Source organism: Saccostrea echinata, unplaced genomic scaffold (assembly GCF_033153115.1).
Source record: "Saccostrea echinata isolate AGI-Se365-2 ecotype Australia unplaced genomic scaffold, CSIRO_AGI_Sech_v1 ptg000022l, whole genome shotgun sequence".
NCBI lineage: Eukaryota > Metazoa > Mollusca > Bivalvia > Ostreida > Ostreidae > Saccostrea > Saccostrea echinata.
The window spans coordinates 14922795-14943456 of record NW_026889771.1 but is presented as its reverse complement, the minus strand read 5'-3'; the positions used below and the strand labels follow the sequence as shown (position 1 = coordinate 14943456).

The window sequence follows — 20662 nt, the reverse complement described above, 5'->3', positions numbered from 1 at the left end:
TTAAGGCATCACTGCCTAGTTTATTGGGTATGCCAGGCCATTGACGACAGTTGGAAACATGGGATAATTTGCATAACGGACAAGATATCAGGATTGATATGCTTTTTTTGTGAAGGGATGCTCTGCTTTGAAGTGCCCTTGTTGGTACATGTATTTCATTTACTTATATTTACATTTATTTGTGAAATAAAAATGTAAATATAACTCTAAAATGTTGTCTGATAGATTTAGAATATCATATTTTCCGTAGTCCCAGCCCACTGGTGCCAGACACAAAGACAGCCACAGGAAATTGACATGCATATTAGACACTTGACCTTTCATTTGGCAAAATTTAGGTTCAGTTGTAAATATCAAGAAACCAACACACTTAACTTTCAAAGAGTTGTCACAGAGAAAACAGTTGGAAATGTCAATATTAGTTGATATCAGAACTGATGTGCTCTCTTGTTAGGATTCTCCACTTGTGGTTTTCTTGTTAGCACTGACAATGCTTCAGTGATGTTCAATTCATAGTTGAAATTGATCAATAATGATTTCTTTTTAAATTATAGTTATTGATGCCATGAGTCCAGTCAAGATGAAAAGATGGGGATTACCTGAGGTGGATTCCAAGACAATGCAGACCAGTGAACCCTGGGTATTCTGTGGAGGGGATCTAGCAGGGGTGGCCCAGACAACAGTAGAGTCTGTCAATGATGGAGAACAGGCCTCTTGGTACATTCACAAATATCTACAGGTTTGGTCGTATTGGTGAAAGTACATCTAACTTTTACTAGCATTTCTGTTGACAAACTAAAACCCTACTGAAGGATCAAACTCTTAGACTTAGTGAAATCTTGTTCCATTCAGTATCTTGAGAACCATTTGCTTGAGAGACACCAAACTTGGCACTTTTGTTTCCCCTTGAGGAGTAGATGACTCCTGTTGATTTTGAGGTCACAAGCTCAAAGGGCAACGATCAAACACATATATACTAGACATAAGAAGATGTTTCGTCAGAACCATTCGCTGTACAAACATCAATTTTGGTATTTTGGTACCCTGTAAGATGTATATTACCCATAATGATATTGAGGTCTGTTAGAGATCAAACTCAGAATTATTTTTGCCTTTGACTAAAAGATGACCAATTGATTTCATTTTCGTTACAGACATTATAATAAATTTACACGTAAAGTAATTCCCTTTAAAATTGTCACAGGAGGGGCATATATGTTTATCAAATATTTTTTTGTTTAACATGCACATGTAATCAACAGCCATCTCTCTTTTAAGAGTATTAGTTGGATGAGTATTGTATGTCTATCACAATATACATTGTGTATGTTTTGATGACCATCCCTATTTAATGAATAATATCAATTCCTGGATCAAATGAAAATTCTCAGTTTGCATCATTTTGTTATATTTTTCTTAAATATTATTTATCTTATTTATTCTTGAAAAGCAACTCAAAGGTTGGTGGTCTTATACATTGAATATAATATATATATATATATGATGACAAATTAAAAAAAATAAAAATAAAAAAAATATGCAAGAAGTATTTCATTTACAAATATATTTCAAATAAACAATCAGTCCATGAAGCAAAGATCCCTTTTAGAAAAATTAAGTAACAGGAAAATTTGACATTTATCTCTAGTGATTCGGTCTTATCACACATTTGGTTATCTATTATTCTAAAACTTACATTAGATAATTCTGTTGCATCAATAGATAGGCAAAATTAAATCTCTGATAAATATAATTCTGTTTAATTTAAGTAAAAATAATGACATACACATAATTGTTAGATTTAAGAATAAGAATCACTGAAGATACTTGTACATTATAACTCTGGCATCGACATCTCCTTCATAAAGATTGTTCTCATCATCCATACATACACTGATAGGATAAATCCCTGTTTCTCGTGTGATTAGTAGAGATAAAAACTGACCATCCTGATCAAGGAGGTGAACATTGTACAGATCACACACTAATATGTGACCAAGGACATCAATACAGATTCCTAAGGGATGGAACACTGACCCCTGACCTTTGTAGAAGAATCTGTGCTGTCCTGATTTATTCACCACCACTACTGCCTTTTCATTCTCTGATGTACAGATATCTCCATTGATGTTTTCTGTTATGTAGTATGGGTCACTATACAGTCTCTGTCCTTTGTTATCCCTTTCTATGTTCTGTAGTTCTTTCCCTGTCTTGCTGTACCTGGTCAATTTAGCCTCTCTACCCTTCCTCATCCCCACCAGTATGTCCCCATTGATGTGGGAAGAGTGTATGCTGATTGGTGCCCAATCTCCTGTTTTAATGAATTTAGTGATATTAATATCCAGAGTTACCCTATTTATGACTTTGTTGTCTGTGTCTGTAAAGATCAGATCCCCGTCCTGTGTCACTGTGTGGTATCCAAATTCACCACTGGTTACTATCTTCTGTAACTGACTCCCCTCTAGATCTGTTTGGACAAGGTTACCATCATTATCACTGCCCCAGAGTCTGTCTGACTGATCTATTGATATATGGAATAGATCGTCAACACCTGGTACTGTGAACTCCCTGACCTCAGTGACAGAGGAAGATAGAGACAGTGTTTGTTTCACATTAAATTTCCTTTTGTCAGATTTTAACTGTTTACCTGTAGGTTTCTTTGGTGTTAGACTAGATGGAATATCCATTGGCTTTATATTCCTTCTTTCTGGTTTTATCTCTGGAATACTTATTTTACCCAGTAATTTAACAACATCCTCTTTGCCATATTGACCAGCAGTAAATACTGGTGATACCGGTTTTGTCGACTCTGGTATTGGTTGGATTTCCATGTCTACCAAAGAGAGTGTCAGAGTTAATTTTGTTGGATCTGGTGAGGAGAGGAATTCCTGAAACTCCTTAATTAGGTTGTTTAGATAGGCGATGTAATCATTAAAAGTTTTATCTTGAGCTTTTAAATCTTCCAGCAGTGAGTGCTCTATCTGGTCTAGCTGCTTCATGTTCTCAGAGACCACTTCATCCACCAGACTTTTAATTCCTTGTCCTGAATATATTTTCTCTCCCTTTGAGCAAATCTGGCAAATGTTTTACAATATAAGTGCCATTGAGTCTTGAATGACAGGTGTGCAGTGACACCAAACCTCCAGGATCTGGTAGAAGCAGATCTCTAATATTTTTGTCATGAGCATATAATTTCTGCTCTTGAACAAGAGTTTTTTTTATACCCCCTAGTGATCTTAATTTGATTTTCTACGTTGAAGATGAAGTCTAAATCATTACCAAGAACACTTTTTGTCTTCCTTTGTTAATCGCTTACACGGGGCAATCATAATAATGAGAACATATTTATAAATGGAGGTACTGTGCCATCTCACTAATCAGAAGCTGTAAGTACCACATACAGGTCTGAATTTGCACCCTTCCACAGATGGGGAATTAGTGGCCTCCCAATGAGTAAAAATTCTGGAAGGGAAAAACTGACAGCCTCTCTTTCTTGAGAATGATTTGCCATTGAGTTAAGCATGATTTAACAAAATAATCAAGTTTTGATCCAAGAGATAAAGCATACCTTTTTGAAAAATCATTAACTGGAGTGTATATTTTGTTCCATTGGACAAGTTTGAATAACACATGTTCTTTGATGAATGATGCAAAGTGTTTGAAGCAAGTCAAATGAAGTTCAAGATATATTTTATGGATACTGCATGAATGTTGTAATTAATTTTGAAAATTGAGAACATAATACATTCACAAAGTCAGAAAGCCAATGTTGTATACATTTATACAATAAAGGATTTCCAAGGGTAGCAAAAAAGCAGGTTTGAATAAATTTAAATAAAGCCTTATTGTCCCCTTCTTAGTGCAGATTTTTACAATAAACAATAAATATTCCTCAGGGATACATCTATGTCCTCTTTGGAGGACCTCCCTAATATAATTATGAGGCTTATATAAGGTTGTCCTGCTTAGCTGTGGACCAGCCAGTACTACCTGTGTCCTTTGGTTACACCAATTTTACCATATATGAAAAATAATACTAATTGAGGACTAAAGTATATGTTTTAATGTTGAAACAAAAGCCAGCAAACATAGTCTGTCAAAAGTCTATGCAAAAAAAATCAAATGATTTTTTTTTTAAATTGTTAAGAAAATGACATTAAACTTAGTTTCTTAAATTTCTTCAGTAAATCTCATCCAATACTTGTAATATTCTTGTAAGCCTGTAATCTCCCTTGACAGCTCATATGAGAAACCGCAGTACCAATTACTTTGCAGTTCAACTTACGAAAGACATAATTCCTTATTTTTATTTTTCAGAAGTTGTTAATAAATTGTAATTCAGATCATAATCATGCCTAGCTGGCCAAATTTTGTGTGAAATTTTATGTTATCTGTCTTAAGTGCAGAAAAGTTTGAAAGGTTTTGAAAAGATTTGTTAGTGTTATTAATACTATGCATTTTTTTTATCACCTTACGTATACTGTTTGCCCTGCTTGTTTGCATAGGGTAGTAGAGTGATTCAGGAACTATTCTACTAGTGAACTTGCATTGCATAGAATAAAGCTGTCACTTACATACATGCATTTATCTTTTTTTTTCTTTAAGAATACTTCTAAGTTCGAAAAGGTATTGGAGGTAGATTTATTGTCACTGTCATGCAATTTACACATTTTAACATTAATGTCAGAAATCAGGTACAAATTTGAGTTGTACAAGAGAATGATGAGAGTTTTAAAAATAGAAATTGTGTTACGGACAATATTGAGTACATTTAAGACAGGACCTTAAACATCATATCAAATAAAAATACATCTCACAATGAACAATTGTACATAAATAGGAAAAAAAATTAAATAGGAAAAAAACCAATGAGTTGGTCTTTAAAAGGTTAGCAGACTTTGTCTTTAGTAATTATTATACAATTAATTACCCCTTGTGATGTCAATATGAATATGCAAGACCGGGGGCCCGTTTTACAAAAGAACTTACGACTAAGACCAAAAACTTGAGTTGATTGTAAAATTTTGCAAAATTAATGATTCTGTTTAAAATTGCTAGCGTAAAAATAACTTACTACATTCCTTTTAAAAACATTAAAACCATTTTCAATATAATGTCAATTAAAAAGTTAATTATAAACAGGATTAAATTTTGGTCTTAGTTGTAAGTTTTTTATTTGTAAAACAGGCCCCTGGCCTACGAGTTGACCTGACCTGACCGAGGCTGCATAGCAGCAAAAATCAGGTCAGCGAGTGAGCCAGGTCGAGGGTCCTGATTTGATCAAGCTGAATTCATAAAGGAAACCAATTGTTTTATTATACAGATATGAGACAACATACACAATAAAATAAATTCACATGCTAAATAAGGTTATTTATAATAGTTTCCTGACAACTAATATTAAACAAACCTCTTATTATTAAGAAAATATATAGAATATCGAATGTCGGAGAGTTCTTTATTACCGAAATTCCACAGATTTAAATAATAAAACGCTTTCTTTGTTAATGCAGGTTATGTTGGCAGGCAATGTAAATATTTTTTCATAATGGTTGCATTCATTAATTCTGCATTAACAAACAGAAAAAAATTGTATTGTTTATATTTATGTCTGTTCAAATAATTGTATAAACATGATAAAGCAGGTTTAAGTAAGGAAAATTTATGTTACTGATTTGTATGTCATGGTATATGTTTCATTGATAGAAGAGACCAGCATTTGAAAAAAAAAACCAAAATTAGAGGAAGAACCCCCTTTTAGATTTTCGGGTCTGGTTATTTTAGTTTTTTTTAGTTTGTATGCTTGTCAAATTTTTTAGGGGTCTCCCTTCCCCCTGTTGAAAAATATTGCTATTGGACTGTAATGGATTGTTTTAGGAAAGTGGGTTTCATAAGAAAAATGTTTTTAAAAAATATTTAGTGGATGTAAATATTTACTGATTAAAAGCACTTGGTGATTGGCACTTACATGGATTGTTATAATTCACAATTACTATCCCTGGGTACAATACAATGAAAATCTGGGATAGATTCTTATTGTAAAAGAGCAACGTCTGACCTTTCTGAATTATACACTTTGACAAAATTTTCAATGAATAAAGGACAAAATTTTCATAATGACATGGTTTTTTCTTCAAAATTATGTACAGTTTACGCTTAGTTTATTTTAACGGGTTATCATTCAGCGGTCATTATTGAATAATGACCTGGCCCCGAGACCATAAATTGAGAACAGACTTAAGTCAAAATTTCAAATCAATATAACTTTTGAAACAAGCATTCTGAGAGTATTGCATTAGCAATACTAGTCCCCTACCGGCAAGTGTAATCTGGTTCCGTTCCCGTTAAGAATTGAAAATGCCATAATTCCGTCAAAAATTAATGTAGCGGGACGAAATGCAAACTTGATCTGTAACTAATCAAGGTAAAGCCACATACCAAAAATCAGCTCAATATCTACAAGCGTTTAGAAGAAAATTGCGGAAAACCCGTAAAAATTGAAAAGGCCGTAATTCCGTCAAAAATCAATGAAGCGGAACGAAATGCAAACTTGATCTGTAACTCATCAAGATACACTCACATACCAAAAATCAGCTCAATATCTGCAGGCGTTTAGGAAAAAAGTGCGGAAAACCAAGTGGGACAGACTGACAGACAGACAGAGGGACAGACAGACAGACAGACGGACAGACAGACAGACAGACGGACGGACAGACGGACGGACAGACTCAGAGGAAACCTATAGTCCCCTCCGGTTTCACCGGTAGGGGACTAATAATTTTTATAATGAATCAAAATTTTCACCATATGTTTGAACTTGAATATAACACAAATCTGCAATTTTTTAAGTACATATGTTAAATAAAACTCAAGATATTCAAAATCAAAATTTTGACTTAAGTCTGTTCTCAGTTTATGGTCTTGAGGCCAGTTCATTATTCTGTGCGTGAGCAAGCTCTGATTCCAATGAGAATTTTTAGGGTCATCCTCCTAGTCTAACATCCAAGTCTAACATCCTAGTCTAACATCCAAGAAAAATCTATATGCTTTTTAAAACTCTTATAGATATCGATAAGTAGTTCTACAGAGCAAAAGTTTTACTGAAAATTTGTATTCTTCAAATCTATTTCCAAGACTTTATAAATTTTACAAAAAAGACGCTAAAATACTGGCCTGAGAGGCGTTAAACTGCTGCATGACAATGCTATTGCCCATAAAGCACAAGTCGCACAGGACTGAATACAGCGTCACAAAATTCTCGAACTTCCACATCCTGCATATAATAACCTGATCGGAGTGAGCGCTCTACCAACTGAGCTACTTTAACGGTACTCAGTCTTGGATATTTCACACAAGCAGTTAACACAAACTTAAAACAATCAAACTTATTCTGATATTATTAATATTGCGCTATCAACTATAGGTTTCATTACATTGATCCTTTCTACATTGAATGCATCATTTTTCAGGGAAATATATCATATTAAACATTTTTGTGACGTCCCCTTTTCTTAAACCAGGCCCTGGGGAGACCTCACTTTTGATCTCAGTCTCACTTTTCCACTATTAATTCCTTTGGCAAAAGTGAGACTGAGATCAAAAGTGAGCCTCGTCTAAGTTTTATGTCCCAGGAGCCTGGTCTACAATATAGTAGTTTTCCTTTTGTCCTACATGTAAACTCCGTCAATAGGCTAACTGTAAGTGTCTAATTAGATTCAACTTACTGGACAGCTTCAGGTAACGTCAAATGGAAAACAAAGGGTGACATAGATAAATAAACAGAAATTAAAAAGCTTTTGATAAATCAAACAAATTAATATGATCAATGTAGAAAAATTATCAGCGTAAAATATAAATTTTTCTCAAGATTATCCTATTGAAATCTGCATGAATAATCCACGGTGAACTAAATGTCTCAAAGGAAATGTAAAGAAATCCGTGGCACCGATCTTAAATTCCATTAATACCGTTCATACCTCTTTATTTCACATTATTTGATCCACGGAACATGCACAGAATCTTGGGGACACAAAAGAAGAATCAGATGTATGTGTTTCCTTCCACAAATCCTTGGACTTTTTTTGCTCAGCTGAATATCCATTGTTCGACCTTTAACTATTCAATTCACCAAATTGTGATTGATTTTGTGATGTAAACCTTTAATTTCTTTAGATGTGACTATTTGCCCATCCAGTCCTACGTTATTTTCGCGAGTGTCTGTCGCTGGTTTTAAGGAGTGGCTGGAAAAAAATCCTTCAAAATCTGAAGACAGTGAGTCGAGAAATTGTTTGTTGCAAATTAAAAAAAAAATCAGAAACAATGTCCCAGTTACACTCTAGAAAAAAATCAAGCTTCAAGAGTGGTTGGAGAAAGTCCTTAAAATCCTTTTGTTTTGCACAATCGAAAAACTGTTTCTAGCAAACTCCAAAATATAAGAATATCTCCCGACTTGCATTTTGGTGTTCTTCATGCATTAATTGTCAAGAATATCTGATTATGAAGAAGTCAGTGCTTTAAAATGCACGTCCTCATCTGTGAGGTAAAGTTGTAAAATGAACAGATTGTCAAGAATTTAAAAGAATTAACTTTTACGCATGTGTAGTATATATTTGAAAATGTTGCAATGCAGCTAAAAAATGCAGCTAAGAGAAAACCAAGTTAATGTTCACATTTATCGACATAAAATGGGGACTCGATGATTCCTACTACTGCAAAACTACAGTGATAAATTCAAAAACTCATTTTCTTTGGCCCAACTTAATGGACAGTGGCAGATAAAGTCAGCACAGCAGAACGAGACCAGTTTACCCGTAGGTGTCCATCCAATAAGTTAACAATGGGAGTGTTCGATATTGCTGAAATGTTTTAAGTAGGTTAAGCTAAGTTAAGCTAACGCGCCTCATACTGTCAAATATCTGACTTAATGGAAAGTTTTCGGTGATAACCGTTACAGATCTGCAAAATTTATCTGTGATAAAGTAGTTCTGTTTATGTCTAAATAATGACTTTAAGATTGAAGAATTAGAATCACTGATGATACTTGTAAATTATAACTCTGGCATAGCAAGCTCCAACATGAAGATTGTTCTCATCATCCACACACACACTTATTGGATCAATGGTGTGATTAGTTGAGACAAAAACTGATACTTGATCAAGGATATGCACTCTGTGATTATCACACACCAGTATGTGACCAAGGACATCAGTACAGATTCCATAGGGAGAGAATCTTGACCTCTGACCTGTGTAGGAGAATCTGTGTTGTCCTGATTTATTCACCACTACTACCGCCTAATCATAATCTGATGTACAGATATCTCCATTGATGTTTTCTGTTAAGTAGTATGGTGAACTATACAGTCCCTGTCCTTTGTTGTCCCTCTGTATGTTCTGTAATTCTTTTCCTGTATTGTTGTACCTGGACACGTTAGCCTTGTCAACCTTCACCATCCCCACCAGTAAGTTCCCATTGATGTGGGAGGAGTATATTCTGAGTGGTATACAGTCTCCTGTTTTAATGAATTCAGTGATATTGTAAAACTGTGTTCTCCTATTGATGACTTTACTGTACATGTCTGTAAAGATCAGTTCCCCGTCCTGTGTCACAGTGTGGTAACCATATCCACCCCTGGTTTTCATCTTCTGTAAATGATTCCCCTGTAGATCTGTTTGAACAAGGTTACCATCCATGTCACTGACCCAAAGTGTGCCTGACTGATCTAGTGACATATGTAAGGCATCGTCAACATCTGGTACTATGAACTCCCTCGCCTCAGCGCCAGAGGAAGAAAGAGACAGTGTTTGTTTCAGATTAGATTTCCTTCTGTCAGATTTTAAGTGCTTACTTTTAGATTTCTCTGGTGTTAAGCTAGATGGGATTTCCATTGGCTTTATTTTCCTTCTTTCTGGTTTTATCTCTGGAATACTAATTTTACCCAGTAATTTTGCAACGTCATCTTCTCTGTATTTAGCAGCAGTAAATACTGGTGTTACCGGTTTTGTCGTCTCTGGTATTGGTTGGATTTTCATATCCACCAAAGAGAGTGTCATAGTTAATTTTGTTAGATCTGGTGAGGAAAGGAATCCATGGAACTCCATAATTAGGTTGTTGAGGTGAATGATGTATTCAACAAATGTTTTTTCTTGGGTTTTTAAATTTTCTAGCAGTGTGTGCTCTATTTGGTCTAGCTGTTTCATGTTCTCTGATTGAATTTTATCAACCAGACTTTTTAGGAACTCTGCTTCAGCCTCCTTGGAGATTCTTAAGTTGTCCATGATCTACCTTGATTTCTGTAGCATCTTCTTCAATGTCTTTCTGTATGTTTTGTGATGTGGGAAGAAAATACTCCTGTATTTTGGTAATTTCTTCTAGATAGAGTGAGAATTTTTCTGCATAGATAGTCTCTAAATCAGTGAAGGCATGACCTCGATATTCTGGAGTGGCAGCACACTTGGAGCATAAAGGAATTTTACAATCTCCACAGATAAGACCGATATTCTTGGTGGGATGGATCTTGCATTTCTTCACTGGAAGCTGTGGTTTCCGTATTTGGTATAGAACGACCTCATGGTTTTTTGGTTCTGGACTTCTCAGATGTTCATCTCTGCATTGTTTACACATCTGTTGGTGGCAAGGATTGCAGTAAAATTCATAGTTTCTCTCACAGTCTTTAATGCCAGATTCTAAAAAGTGCTGGGCTGTGCCTGGTATTCTTGGTTTGGACTCTGCCATCTACAGTTATTTAGACAGACTTTGAAATAGCAATAAAAGCCACTGAAATCAAATGATAATGTAAAACTGATGAAAATGTTTGGGCATTCAGAAAATAACTGCCCGTCTGGAATGATAATGAGATCTTTTTAAATTTTTTTTTAAAAAATTAATCTTGACAGAACGCTTGATGAGATAAGATGCTTTTCTCAATCATATAAAAATCATTTTTAGACTTACTATGCTATGAATGACCAAGAAATGAATGTTGTTTAAAAGAGTTTGGAAAGTTCCTGATAAATTTTTTACACCAGACTTAAACGAGGTCTGTTATCTACTTCCTAATTGATAAAATATATTCACAATAATAGGGAAGTCAGCATTTGGATAATTTATCAGATATGCTCAGCATATATCATTGTTCACTTGTCTGATTCATATAAAGTTTATCAGAAAACACTTGTATGTATTTTGCAAGTTTTGTAGATGCTAGTTTTAAATGCACTATTAGATGCTTAATGTTTGAGTCTTTAGTGGCCTTTTGCAAGAAATTTATTAATTTAATATTTTTTTTAATTTGTCTTTTAATTGATTTAATATTTATTTAAGTCATTTTAAAAACGTCAAAAGTATAAGAATATATTTATTTATTTGAATGTATAATATTGTGAAAATTTGTACATTTGTTGAAGTACTAGTATTTCAGTTACTTGTATCGTCATTTTTTGAGAGTGGTTCATGAATTAATGAACTCATCAGAATAACTATGCTTCAATTCATTTATGTTTATCTTTTCCTCATTTAAATTTCATCCCTCCCCCTAAACTCAGATGAAAATGAGAAAGAGGGGTCAAGGTTTAAAAATGTTTACTAAACATTCTTTATAACTATAGAGGTATTACATGGAATTCCAATTCCGTCAACTACGTCTCTGCCCAAATTCTTCTGATAAGGTGGATGTGAGTGTAAAAAAGTGTGGATTGAAGTTTCCCAATCCTTTTGGTCTGGCCAGTGCCACCCCACTACCAGCAGTGCCATGATTAGACTGGATGGAGATTTGCACTGACAAAGACATTTTATATGAACTAGGTAAAAAATCTTTTCTATCATCTTGTAAATGAAAAATCTCTTAAAATCTATTATATGATACCAGAGATTTTATATGATAAATCTTTTTGACCAACCAATCTGATCCTCTGGCAAAAATATAAGATTTATGTATTTATACAATTTTAAATGAATTAAATAAATACAAGTAGAAATTTATTATTATTTTGTATACTCAATTTGTAGCTCACCTGAGCTGAAATCTCTAGTGCGCTTTTCTGATCACCCATTGTTCCATCGTCTGTCCATCCATCGGTTCGTCTGTTCGTCCATCTGTAAATTTTTCACATTTTCAACCTCTTCTCAAGAACAACTGGGCCTCTTTTAACCACACTTAGTAAAAAGCATTTCTTGGTTAAGGGGGTTCTAAATAAAAAATGAAGGACCAATCAAGAAAAGGCAATAGGATGGGGACATTGAAAAAGTCTTCTTCTCAAGAACCACTAAACCAGAAAAGCTGAAACTTGTGTGGAAGCCTCCTGGGGAAGTGTAGATTTTAACTTGTTCAAATAATGGCCCCCTTGGATAGGGTCGGTCACAATAGAGAATCAAAAGATTTGCATTGAAATATATTGGAAAAGTCTTTAAAAGTGTTCCTTTCAAAAACCTTTGGACCAGAAAAGCTGAAACTTATGTGGAAGTTCCCTGAGGTATTGTAATTTGTAAATTTTTCATATCATGTTCCCTTGAAGCAGGGTGGGGCCATAAAAGGGAATTAAAATTTTACATTGAAATATATAGGAAAAAACCTATATAGAAAAAAAAAACAAAAAAAAATCTTTTTTACAAAAATCACTAGTCTAACTTATGTAGAAGCTTTTAAGGTAGTGTAAATTTCAAATAATTCAGTTCATGGCCACTGATAATATTTTATCATTTCTAATCTTCCCTCTTCATATCTTTTTACTAAGACATCTTTTCTCACTCTGTGATGTGGACCATTCCATACAAATAAAAAAAATCACGTTCCTTGAATAATTTTCTGATGGATTAGGAAAAACCATTAATATATAATTTAAAAGAGGTATAACTAGAGTTTTGGGAACAGTTATCTTCCCAATAGACGTCAAATATTTATTACTCCACTGACTAATGATGGCTTTTATTTGTTTCAGTTTGGGTTCAAAGTCTTTCAATTTCATTCAAATCAACATCATAAGGATTCCAAGTAAGGTAAATCTTGTACATCCCCAATTAAAATTAGATTATACTCATGACTTAATACTTCTTGTCTAGAAACAATCCAAACTGTATGGGATTTTGAACAACTGATATATAATCCAGACATTTCTGAAAATTTGTTTAATGTTTTCATCACTTCCATCTGTGATTCTTTACTACCAACTAACAAAATTGAAACATCATCTGCTGATTCAGATATGTATCTATGTCCTTTACAGTAATTCCCTTGATTTCTTTTCTTATTTTTTTTGTTATCATAATTGCTAAAATTTCTCAAGCAAGATAAAGGTATATGGTTATAGAGGATCCCCTTGTCTACAGCCTCTCTGAATATTGAAACTTTGTGATAAGTTTCCAATTTGATTAATTGTGGAACTTAAATAAGTATCAAGCAATTTCACCCACTTTTGTATTGAGGAACCAAAATTGAAAAATTGCAGGGATTTCTGAATGAATTTCCACGAAATGGTGTCAAAAATTTTCTCAAAATGAATCAATAACAACAAGCCTGGTATATTTTCCTCCTCTTTGTACTGCATAATATCATAAATCAAAAGTGTATTTTCTCCTTATGTACCTATTGAAAATAAAGCCTGTTTGATCATTATTAATTAATTTGTCGAGGTTAATTATTATCATGTTAGCAACAGTACTGATGCAATTTTGTATACAGTTTTTAGGAGTGTTATTGGCCGCAAGTTTTTGAGAAACTGTCTAAGCTTATCCCTCTTTGGTAAAAGTGTTATTATTCCATGTCTTTGTGTGATAGACAGTAGGCTATTCTCATATGTATAGTTAATTTATCTGACAAGAAAATGTTTAAGGTATTTCCAAAAGACTTTGAATACCACCAGAATCTGGTGATTTGTTTGATTTCATTCTACTTAGAGTGCTGGAAGCCTCTTGTAAAGTAATAAAGCCTTTTAATTCTTCAACTTCTGCATTAGATAACTTTGGAATATTTTTTAGTTCAGACTCGTAATCATTTTAAGTTTTGATTTAATTTAGAATATGATTTTTCATAAAATTTCTGTTTTCACTAAAATTTGTCCTTTACAAATTTGTCAAGTAAAAATTTCTTTTTTGACCCATTTTGTCCCACAAGCTTTGCTAGAATTGTTTGCATTTTACTTATGAAATACCTTGCATAGAAGATATATGTAGGGATGCACATTACCAGACCTTTTTTGGATACTGAACCTTGCATACATTTTCTGGGTTTTACTAACAGTGAAAAGATTCTCCAAAGAGCATCATAGAGAATATCAAATGAAAAGAAAAAACATCATATTTTCTCTATAAACTTTCTCTTTTTATGCTGCAGGTGTGCTGTGCTATTCAAAACCAGGAATACATCATTATTGAGTATTACATAACAGGATTAAAGACCCTCCACTATCTCAGGAGAATTGAGGAACTACACAACTGGGGTGGACAGCTAGAGCCCCCATACTGAACCCCATCAACTTGAAAACCTGTATTGAGGGTCAAAGATATTTTAATATATATAGAGGATATTCAATGTTTTGTAGATGAATATGGAATTTATTTCACGAGTGGGACAGGATTTTTTTATATTTTCACGAGTGCGAAGCATAGTGAAAATATCAAAAAATCCTGTCTCACGAGTGAAATAAATTCCATATTCATCTACAAAGCATTGAATTTTCTGTTTATTACATTTTCTTTGATTTTCCCTTTGCCTCTGTCTTTTCTTAACACAGTGTCATAGGCTTGACGTCATAGTTGAGCGGTTGAGACGTCATAGCTTAGAAGTTGTGTGATTGAAAACATTTTAGCAACATATTTGGGAAGAAATTTGCAGTTTTAACTCTATCAAGATGCTTTACTATTTCTATCTTATGACAGGCCAGAATTATTTTTTACTTACTTTGATATCCTTTCACACTGTGAGAGAATATCATTTTTGGTATCCTTTAATACTGTAAGAGAATATCACTTTTATTCAATAAATAAATCACAGTATTTCACTGTTGAAAATGTAATAAATAATAATTTTTTTTTCTCTCTTCAAAGTTTGGAACTACTAAGAGTAACCATACTGATATTTTGAAATAATTACCGTAAAGCCCTTTTTAACTTCATTGGTATATTTGATGCTGTGCATGTACTAAAGACAGTGGCTGTGTGGCAAAAAATTGAATGTAGAGTAACATGACATTGTGCACCACAATATAACATCTAGGCTTTGTGATTCCAACCTTGAATTTTGTCTAAAATTTAATAGATTTGGGCGCTAGCTCTTTAAAGTTGTTCCCTTTTTAAACTTGCGACACGGGGGGTTATATGTTTCTCAAACATTCCTTGTTTAACATGTAATCATCAGTCATCTGTCTTATGGGATTAACTGTTACTGTATGAGCTAATCACAATATACAATGTACATGTTTTAATATTTACATTTCCAAATATTTTTCCTTAAGATTCTTTGCAAATTAGAAGACTGTTCATTTTCTCATGAACTACCATGAATGAGCATGAATATCTCCATTGTTACGTCATAATACCGTACTTGACGTCAAAACTATAGTGCAAACTGTTTTGCTTTAAAAACACAGTTGAATTGTGACAACGCATCAGAAAAATAATGTAAATATAAGAAATGAATTTAATTTTTGAAAATTCATGAGGTACATGAACTACAACGCTTCACGCCGGCATATTTATCATGAAGCGCTAACGCGCTTCATGAAATATGCCGGCGTGAAGCGTCGTCGTTCATGTCCTCATGAATCTTCAAAAATTAAATTCATTTCTTAAGTGACCATCCCTATTTGATGACTGTTCCTGGATCGAATGAAAATTCTAATGTTGGATAATTTTGTTATGGATATTTTACTTTAACCATGCAGTTTCAGAACAGATTTCCCTATTTCTGTAGGTCAAGTCTAACGACACAGACACATTTGGTTGTCTATTAATCTAACACTTATTCTTGAGAATTTTGTTGCGTCATAAGATATGCAAAATTAGATTTATGATACACGCAATTCTGTTTATTTTAAGTGTAAATAATGACTTGCACATGTTTGTTAGATTTAAGAACAAGAATCACTGAAGATACTTGTACATCATAACTGTGGCAAAATTAGGTCCCACATAAAGATTGTTCTCATCATCCACACATACACATATGGGATTAATCCCTGTTCCTTGTGTGATTAGTAGAGATAAAAACTGACCATCTTGATCAAGAATGTGAACTCTGTGATCATCACAAACCAGTATGTGACCAAGGACATCAGTACAGATTCCAAAGGGAGAGAACCTTGACCCCTGACCTGTGTAGGAGAATCTGTGTTGTCCTGATTTATTCACCACCACTACTGCCTTTTTATCAAAGTCTGACGTACAGATATCTCCATTAAAGTTTTCTGTTATGTAGTGTGGTCTACTATACAGTCCCTGTCCTTTGTTATCCCTCTGAATGTTCTGTAGATCTTTCCCTGTCTTGTTGTACCTGGTCACTTTACCTTTCCCACTGTTCATCATCCCCACCAGTATGTCCCCATTGATGTGGGAGGAGTGTATGCTGAATGGTGCCCAGTCTCCTGTTTTAATGATTTCAGTGATGTTTTTATCCAGTGTTATCCTGTTGATGACTTTACTGTACAGGTCTGTAAAGATCATATCTCCTTCTTGTGTTACTGTGTGGTAACCATTTCCACCACTGGTGTCTATCTTCTGTAGCTGATTCCCGTCTAGATCTGTTTGGACAAGTTTACCACCTAGGTCACTGACCCAGAGTCTACCTGACTGATCTAGTGACATATGGAATACATCGTCAACATCTGGTACAGTGAACTCCCTGATCTTAGTGGCAGAGGATGATACAGACAGTTTATGCTTTACATTAGATTTCCCTCTGTCAGATTTTAACTGTTTACCTGTAGGTTTCTTTGGTGTTAGGCTAGATGGAATTTGAATTGGCTTTAATTTTCTTATTTTTGGCTTTATATCTGGAATACTTATTTTCCCCAGTAATTTGGCAACATCCTTTTTACTGTTTTTACCAGCAGTAAATACTGGTGTTGCTGGTTTTGTCGTTTCTGGTATTGGTTGGATTTTCATATCCACCAAAGAGAGTGTCAAAATTAATTTTGTTGGATCTGGCGAGGAGAGGAATTCATGGAAATCCTTAATTAGGCTGTTGAGGTGTATGCTGTATTCATTAAATGTTTTTTCTTGGTTTTTTAAATCTTCTAGCAGTGAGTGCTCGATCTGGTCTAGTTGTTTCATGTTCTCTGATTGCACTTTATCCACCAGACTTTTAACAGACTCTGCTTCAGCCATCATGAAGGTTCTTATGTTGTCCATGATCTCCTTGATTTCTGTTGCATCTTCATGAATTTCTTTCTGTATGTCTTGTGATGTGGGAAGAAAATACTCCTGCAATTTAGTAATTTCCTCTAGACAGAGTGGAAACTTTTCTGCATAGATAGTCTCTAAATCAGTGAAGGCATGACCTTTGTGTCCTTGAGTGGCAGCACACTTGGAACATAAAGGAATTTTACATTCTTCACAAAGAAGATCTATATCTTTGGTGGGGTGGATCACACATTTTTTTACTGGAAGTTGTCGCTTCCGTGGTTGGTATAGAACAACCTCATGGTTTGTTACTGTACTTTCCAGATGTTCATCTGTACATTGTTTACACATCTGTTGGTGGCAAGGATAGCAGTAAAATTCACAGTTGCTCTCACAGTCTTCAATGCCACACTCTAAAAAATGCTGGGCTGTGCCTTGTATTGTTCGTTTGGACTCTGCCATCAGTCTACAGTTATTCAAATATACTAAAGCCAATGAAATCAAACTACCTTGTTAAACAGATGAACTTGTAAAGGGTGTCAGATTGAAAATAAACTGATACCTGCCAGCATAGAATGATAACGAGAGCCTTATTTTTAAATTATTCTTGACAGATAAGTTAATAATTATATTGATAAATTGCTTTAAATTTCTAATTATATAATTTGAATATGATTTTTAGACTTACGATGCGATGAATGACCAAGAAATGAATGATGTATCAAAGCTTGTCCTGCAAGATTTTACATGATTATTACACGATTTATTATTTATTTATTTATTGATAAAATCCGTCATTTATTTCCTGCTTAGGAAAATAAAGATATAAACGAGATCTGTTACTTATTTCCTGATTAGTAAAACAAGGATTTAAACGAGATCTGTTGTTTATTTCCTGATTGGCAAAACAAGATTTTTAACGAGATCTATTATTTATTTCCTGATTGGTAAAATATAGATTCAAACGAGATTTGTTAATAAGTTCCTGGTTTGTAAAACATAGATTAAACATAGATTAAAACGATATTTGTTTTTTACTTCAGGGATGGTAGAAAATTGATTTAAATATTTCACAGATAGCTTACAGATAACAATTATGTCTACTCATATTTCAAAGAAATTATCATTTTTGGGACAGAAAAAAGACGGAATAAAATTATTTTTTTTTGTAATGGGGGGGGGGGGGACAAAACAAATGAAGAGAAAATTTTAATGTCAAAAGTATATGAATATATTTATTCAGTGGAACGTAGTTTGCAAATATGCGTACATTTGTATATATTTAAGTGTTTGAATTAGTTGCATGTGTGTGTGTGTTTTTTTTTTGTTTGTTTGTTTGTTTGTTTTTTGTTTGGTTTTTGTTTTTTGTTGTTTTTTTTTGTGTGATTAATGAATTGATGAACATATAAGGAAAACTATTCTTGAATTTACATTACAATTTTATCTTTATCACCAAGATTCACCTTTCTCTATAAACTGCAATGAGGAAGAGAAACATGATTAAGGTAAAAAAAACCTGTTTATCAAACATTATTTATAAATTTTAGAGGCATTACATGGAATTCCTATTCCGTCCATTCCATCTCTGCCCAAGTTCTTCACTCCAATTGATAAAGTGGATGTGAATGTAGAAATATGTGAGTTGAAGTTCCCCAATCCTTTTGGTCTGGCCAGTGCCACCTCCACCACCAGCAGTACTATGATCAGGCGGGCATTTGAGGCTGGATGGGGATTCGCACTGACCAAAACTTTTTCTCTTGACAAGGTAAAAAACATGTTTTCTATCTTCTTGTAATTGTAAAACTGTAAAAGATTTTAATAGAATACTGAGTATTTTATATAATAATTTTTTTTTAATCAAACAATCTGATTCTATAGCAGAAATATCAGATTCTGGTAATGATGTATTCTAAAATGATAAAACTATTACAAATAGAATATAACATACCTTTTTATCCGATCAGCAATCGCTAAATATTCTATTAGGTGATGCACTTAATCGTTAAGAATTTTGTATGTTCAAGTGACATGACAGCTCTGGTAAACAAAAACGAAAGAGAGAAACAATCTGATCGGCGCAGAACTTTGGAACTTTAAAGGACATTTTAGTGCTTAAGATAATAAAAGAATTAACTTATGTTTTATTGATTGATTAAAAATGCCTGTTTCTAAAAGATTGATGAGAAGTAAAACAAATTATTTTCATATATGATACATTGTTTTCTTCAATTCAAATAACGATGCATGTTTAATGCATGTAGTTCATGTACTTATATTTTCAAGTGTTTTCTCTCAACAAACATTATTCGAGCAGTATTTTAGCTCACCTCAACAAAGAACGTACGTAATATCTTTGGCGTCGGTGTCCTATCTCAGCAGATTTCCATGTCCTATATTGATCAGATTTGCATGGATGATTCATTTAGTATGTTTCATAGTACCCAATTAGGTTTTAGATGCTGCATTTTTAGAAAATATTTTTCTTAGGAATGACCAGGGTAATGTGTTTGTAGCAGGTTAAAATTTTGGAGCAGGTCTCAATCCCTAGTAGCTATAAGCTTTATGTTGCCTAAACTTGCATGGATGAAAACGCATCAAGGGATAAAAGCTACTAGACTTGCTTCTGATTTTAGTTCTGGTCTACATTTTTCAAATGAATTACCAGATTAAAGTCTTTTGAGGAGGTTCATTCCTAAGTTACTTTAAGCCTAGTGCTGACCAACCTTCCATGGATGATGCATCTAGGGATGCACACTACCAGACCTGCTTCGGATATTGAATTTAACGTACAATTTTTGTTTTTTTTTAACAGTGAAAAGATTCTTCATGCTTTTACAAGACCACATTTCCTTTGAATTTCTCATTTTATGCTGCAGATTTGCAATGCTATTCACAACAAGGAATACACCATTATTGAGGATTACTGAACCCCATCAACTTGGAAAACCTGTATTGAAGGTCAAAGATATTATTGGAGAGGTAAGTCATTTAGTGGATAAAATATATGGGCAGAAGGGTGTACCAAAGTTCAAGGATATCACCGGAGAGGAAGGTCATTAATTAAATGATGTATGGGTGTCATGCTGTAAAAAATAATGCAACCTCAGTTGTTTTAAATAATAAGTTTTATGAAAAAAATATTTTGCAGTTTTACATGTATTTCCTCATGAATAATTTACACTTAGTCTATTTTCCTTCAGAATCTCCTATCATTTAGACTATATTTGGTTAAGAGAGAGTCACTGAAAAATGAAATTTGGAAGAAAGACCTCCTGAGTGAAGAGAATATTCCAGAACTCCAGAAACCCCCCAATGCTCCAAAGAAACCTA

General features: G+C 33.7%; 5 protein-coding genes across 5 annotated transcripts in view; all 5 read right to left on the bottom strand.

Moving 5' to 3' along the window:
* Positions 1-10981, bottom strand: part of LOC133190514 (E3 ubiquitin-protein ligase TRIM36-like) — a 29267-nt gene extending 18286 nt beyond the window's left edge. Inside the window, exon 1 of the mRNA XM_061326180.1 lies at positions 10955-10981. The gene's annotated coding sequence lies outside the window, so the exon portion shown is untranslated. The remainder of the gene's footprint in view (positions 1-10954) is intronic.
* Positions 1567-3511, bottom strand: LOC133190736 (uncharacterized). Its single transcript, XM_061326423.1, has 2 exons — positions 3395-3511; positions 1567-3074 (listed from the first exon to the last, which is right to left on the bottom strand). Exons 1-2 carry the CDS (start codon positions 3509-3511, stop codon positions 1815-1817), a joined length of 1377 nt encoding a protein of 458 aa, XP_061182407.1. The 3' UTR covers positions 1567-1814.
* LOC133190735 (uncharacterized) lies at positions 9295-10200 on the bottom strand. Its single transcript, XM_061326422.1, has one exon. The coding sequence runs from the start codon at positions 10198-10200 to the stop codon at positions 9295-9297; it is 906 nt and encodes a 301-aa protein (XP_061182406.1).
* Positions 10247-10735, bottom strand: LOC133190734 (RING finger protein 207-like). The gene has a single exon (XM_061326421.1). The coding sequence runs from the start codon at positions 10733-10735 to the stop codon at positions 10247-10249; it is 489 nt and encodes a 162-aa protein (XP_061182405.1).
* A 5017-nt stretch (positions 10982-15998) lies between the features above and the next one.
* LOC133190515 (uncharacterized) lies at positions 15999-17794 on the bottom strand. Its single transcript, XM_061326182.1, has one exon. The coding sequence runs from the start codon at positions 17792-17794 to the stop codon at positions 16076-16078; it is 1719 nt and encodes a 572-aa protein (XP_061182166.1). The 3' UTR covers positions 15999-16075.
* Between the last annotated feature and the right edge of the window lie 2868 nt (positions 17795-20662).

Excerpts from the sequence above, each read along its gene's own strand:
- LOC133190734 (XM_061326421.1), bottom strand. The coding sequence starts at position 10,735 with ATGGCAGAGTCCAAACCAAGAATACCAGGCACAGCCCAGCACTTTTTA.
- LOC133190735 (XM_061326422.1), bottom strand. The coding sequence starts at position 10,200 with ATGAAACAGCTAGACCAAATAGAGCACACACTGCTAGAAAATTTAAAA.
- LOC133190736 (XM_061326423.1), bottom strand. The coding sequence starts at position 3,511 with ATGGCAAATCATTCTCAAGAAAGAGAGGCTGTCAGTTTTTCCCTTCCA. Across the intron at positions 3,075-3,394 it reads CAAATTCAGACCTGTATGTG|ATTTGCTCAAAGGGAGAGAA; the intron begins GTACTTACAGCT and ends AACATTTGCCAG.
- LOC133190515 (XM_061326182.1), bottom strand. The coding sequence starts at position 17,794 with ATGGCAGAGTCCAAACGAACAATACAAGGCACAGCCCAGCATTTTTTA.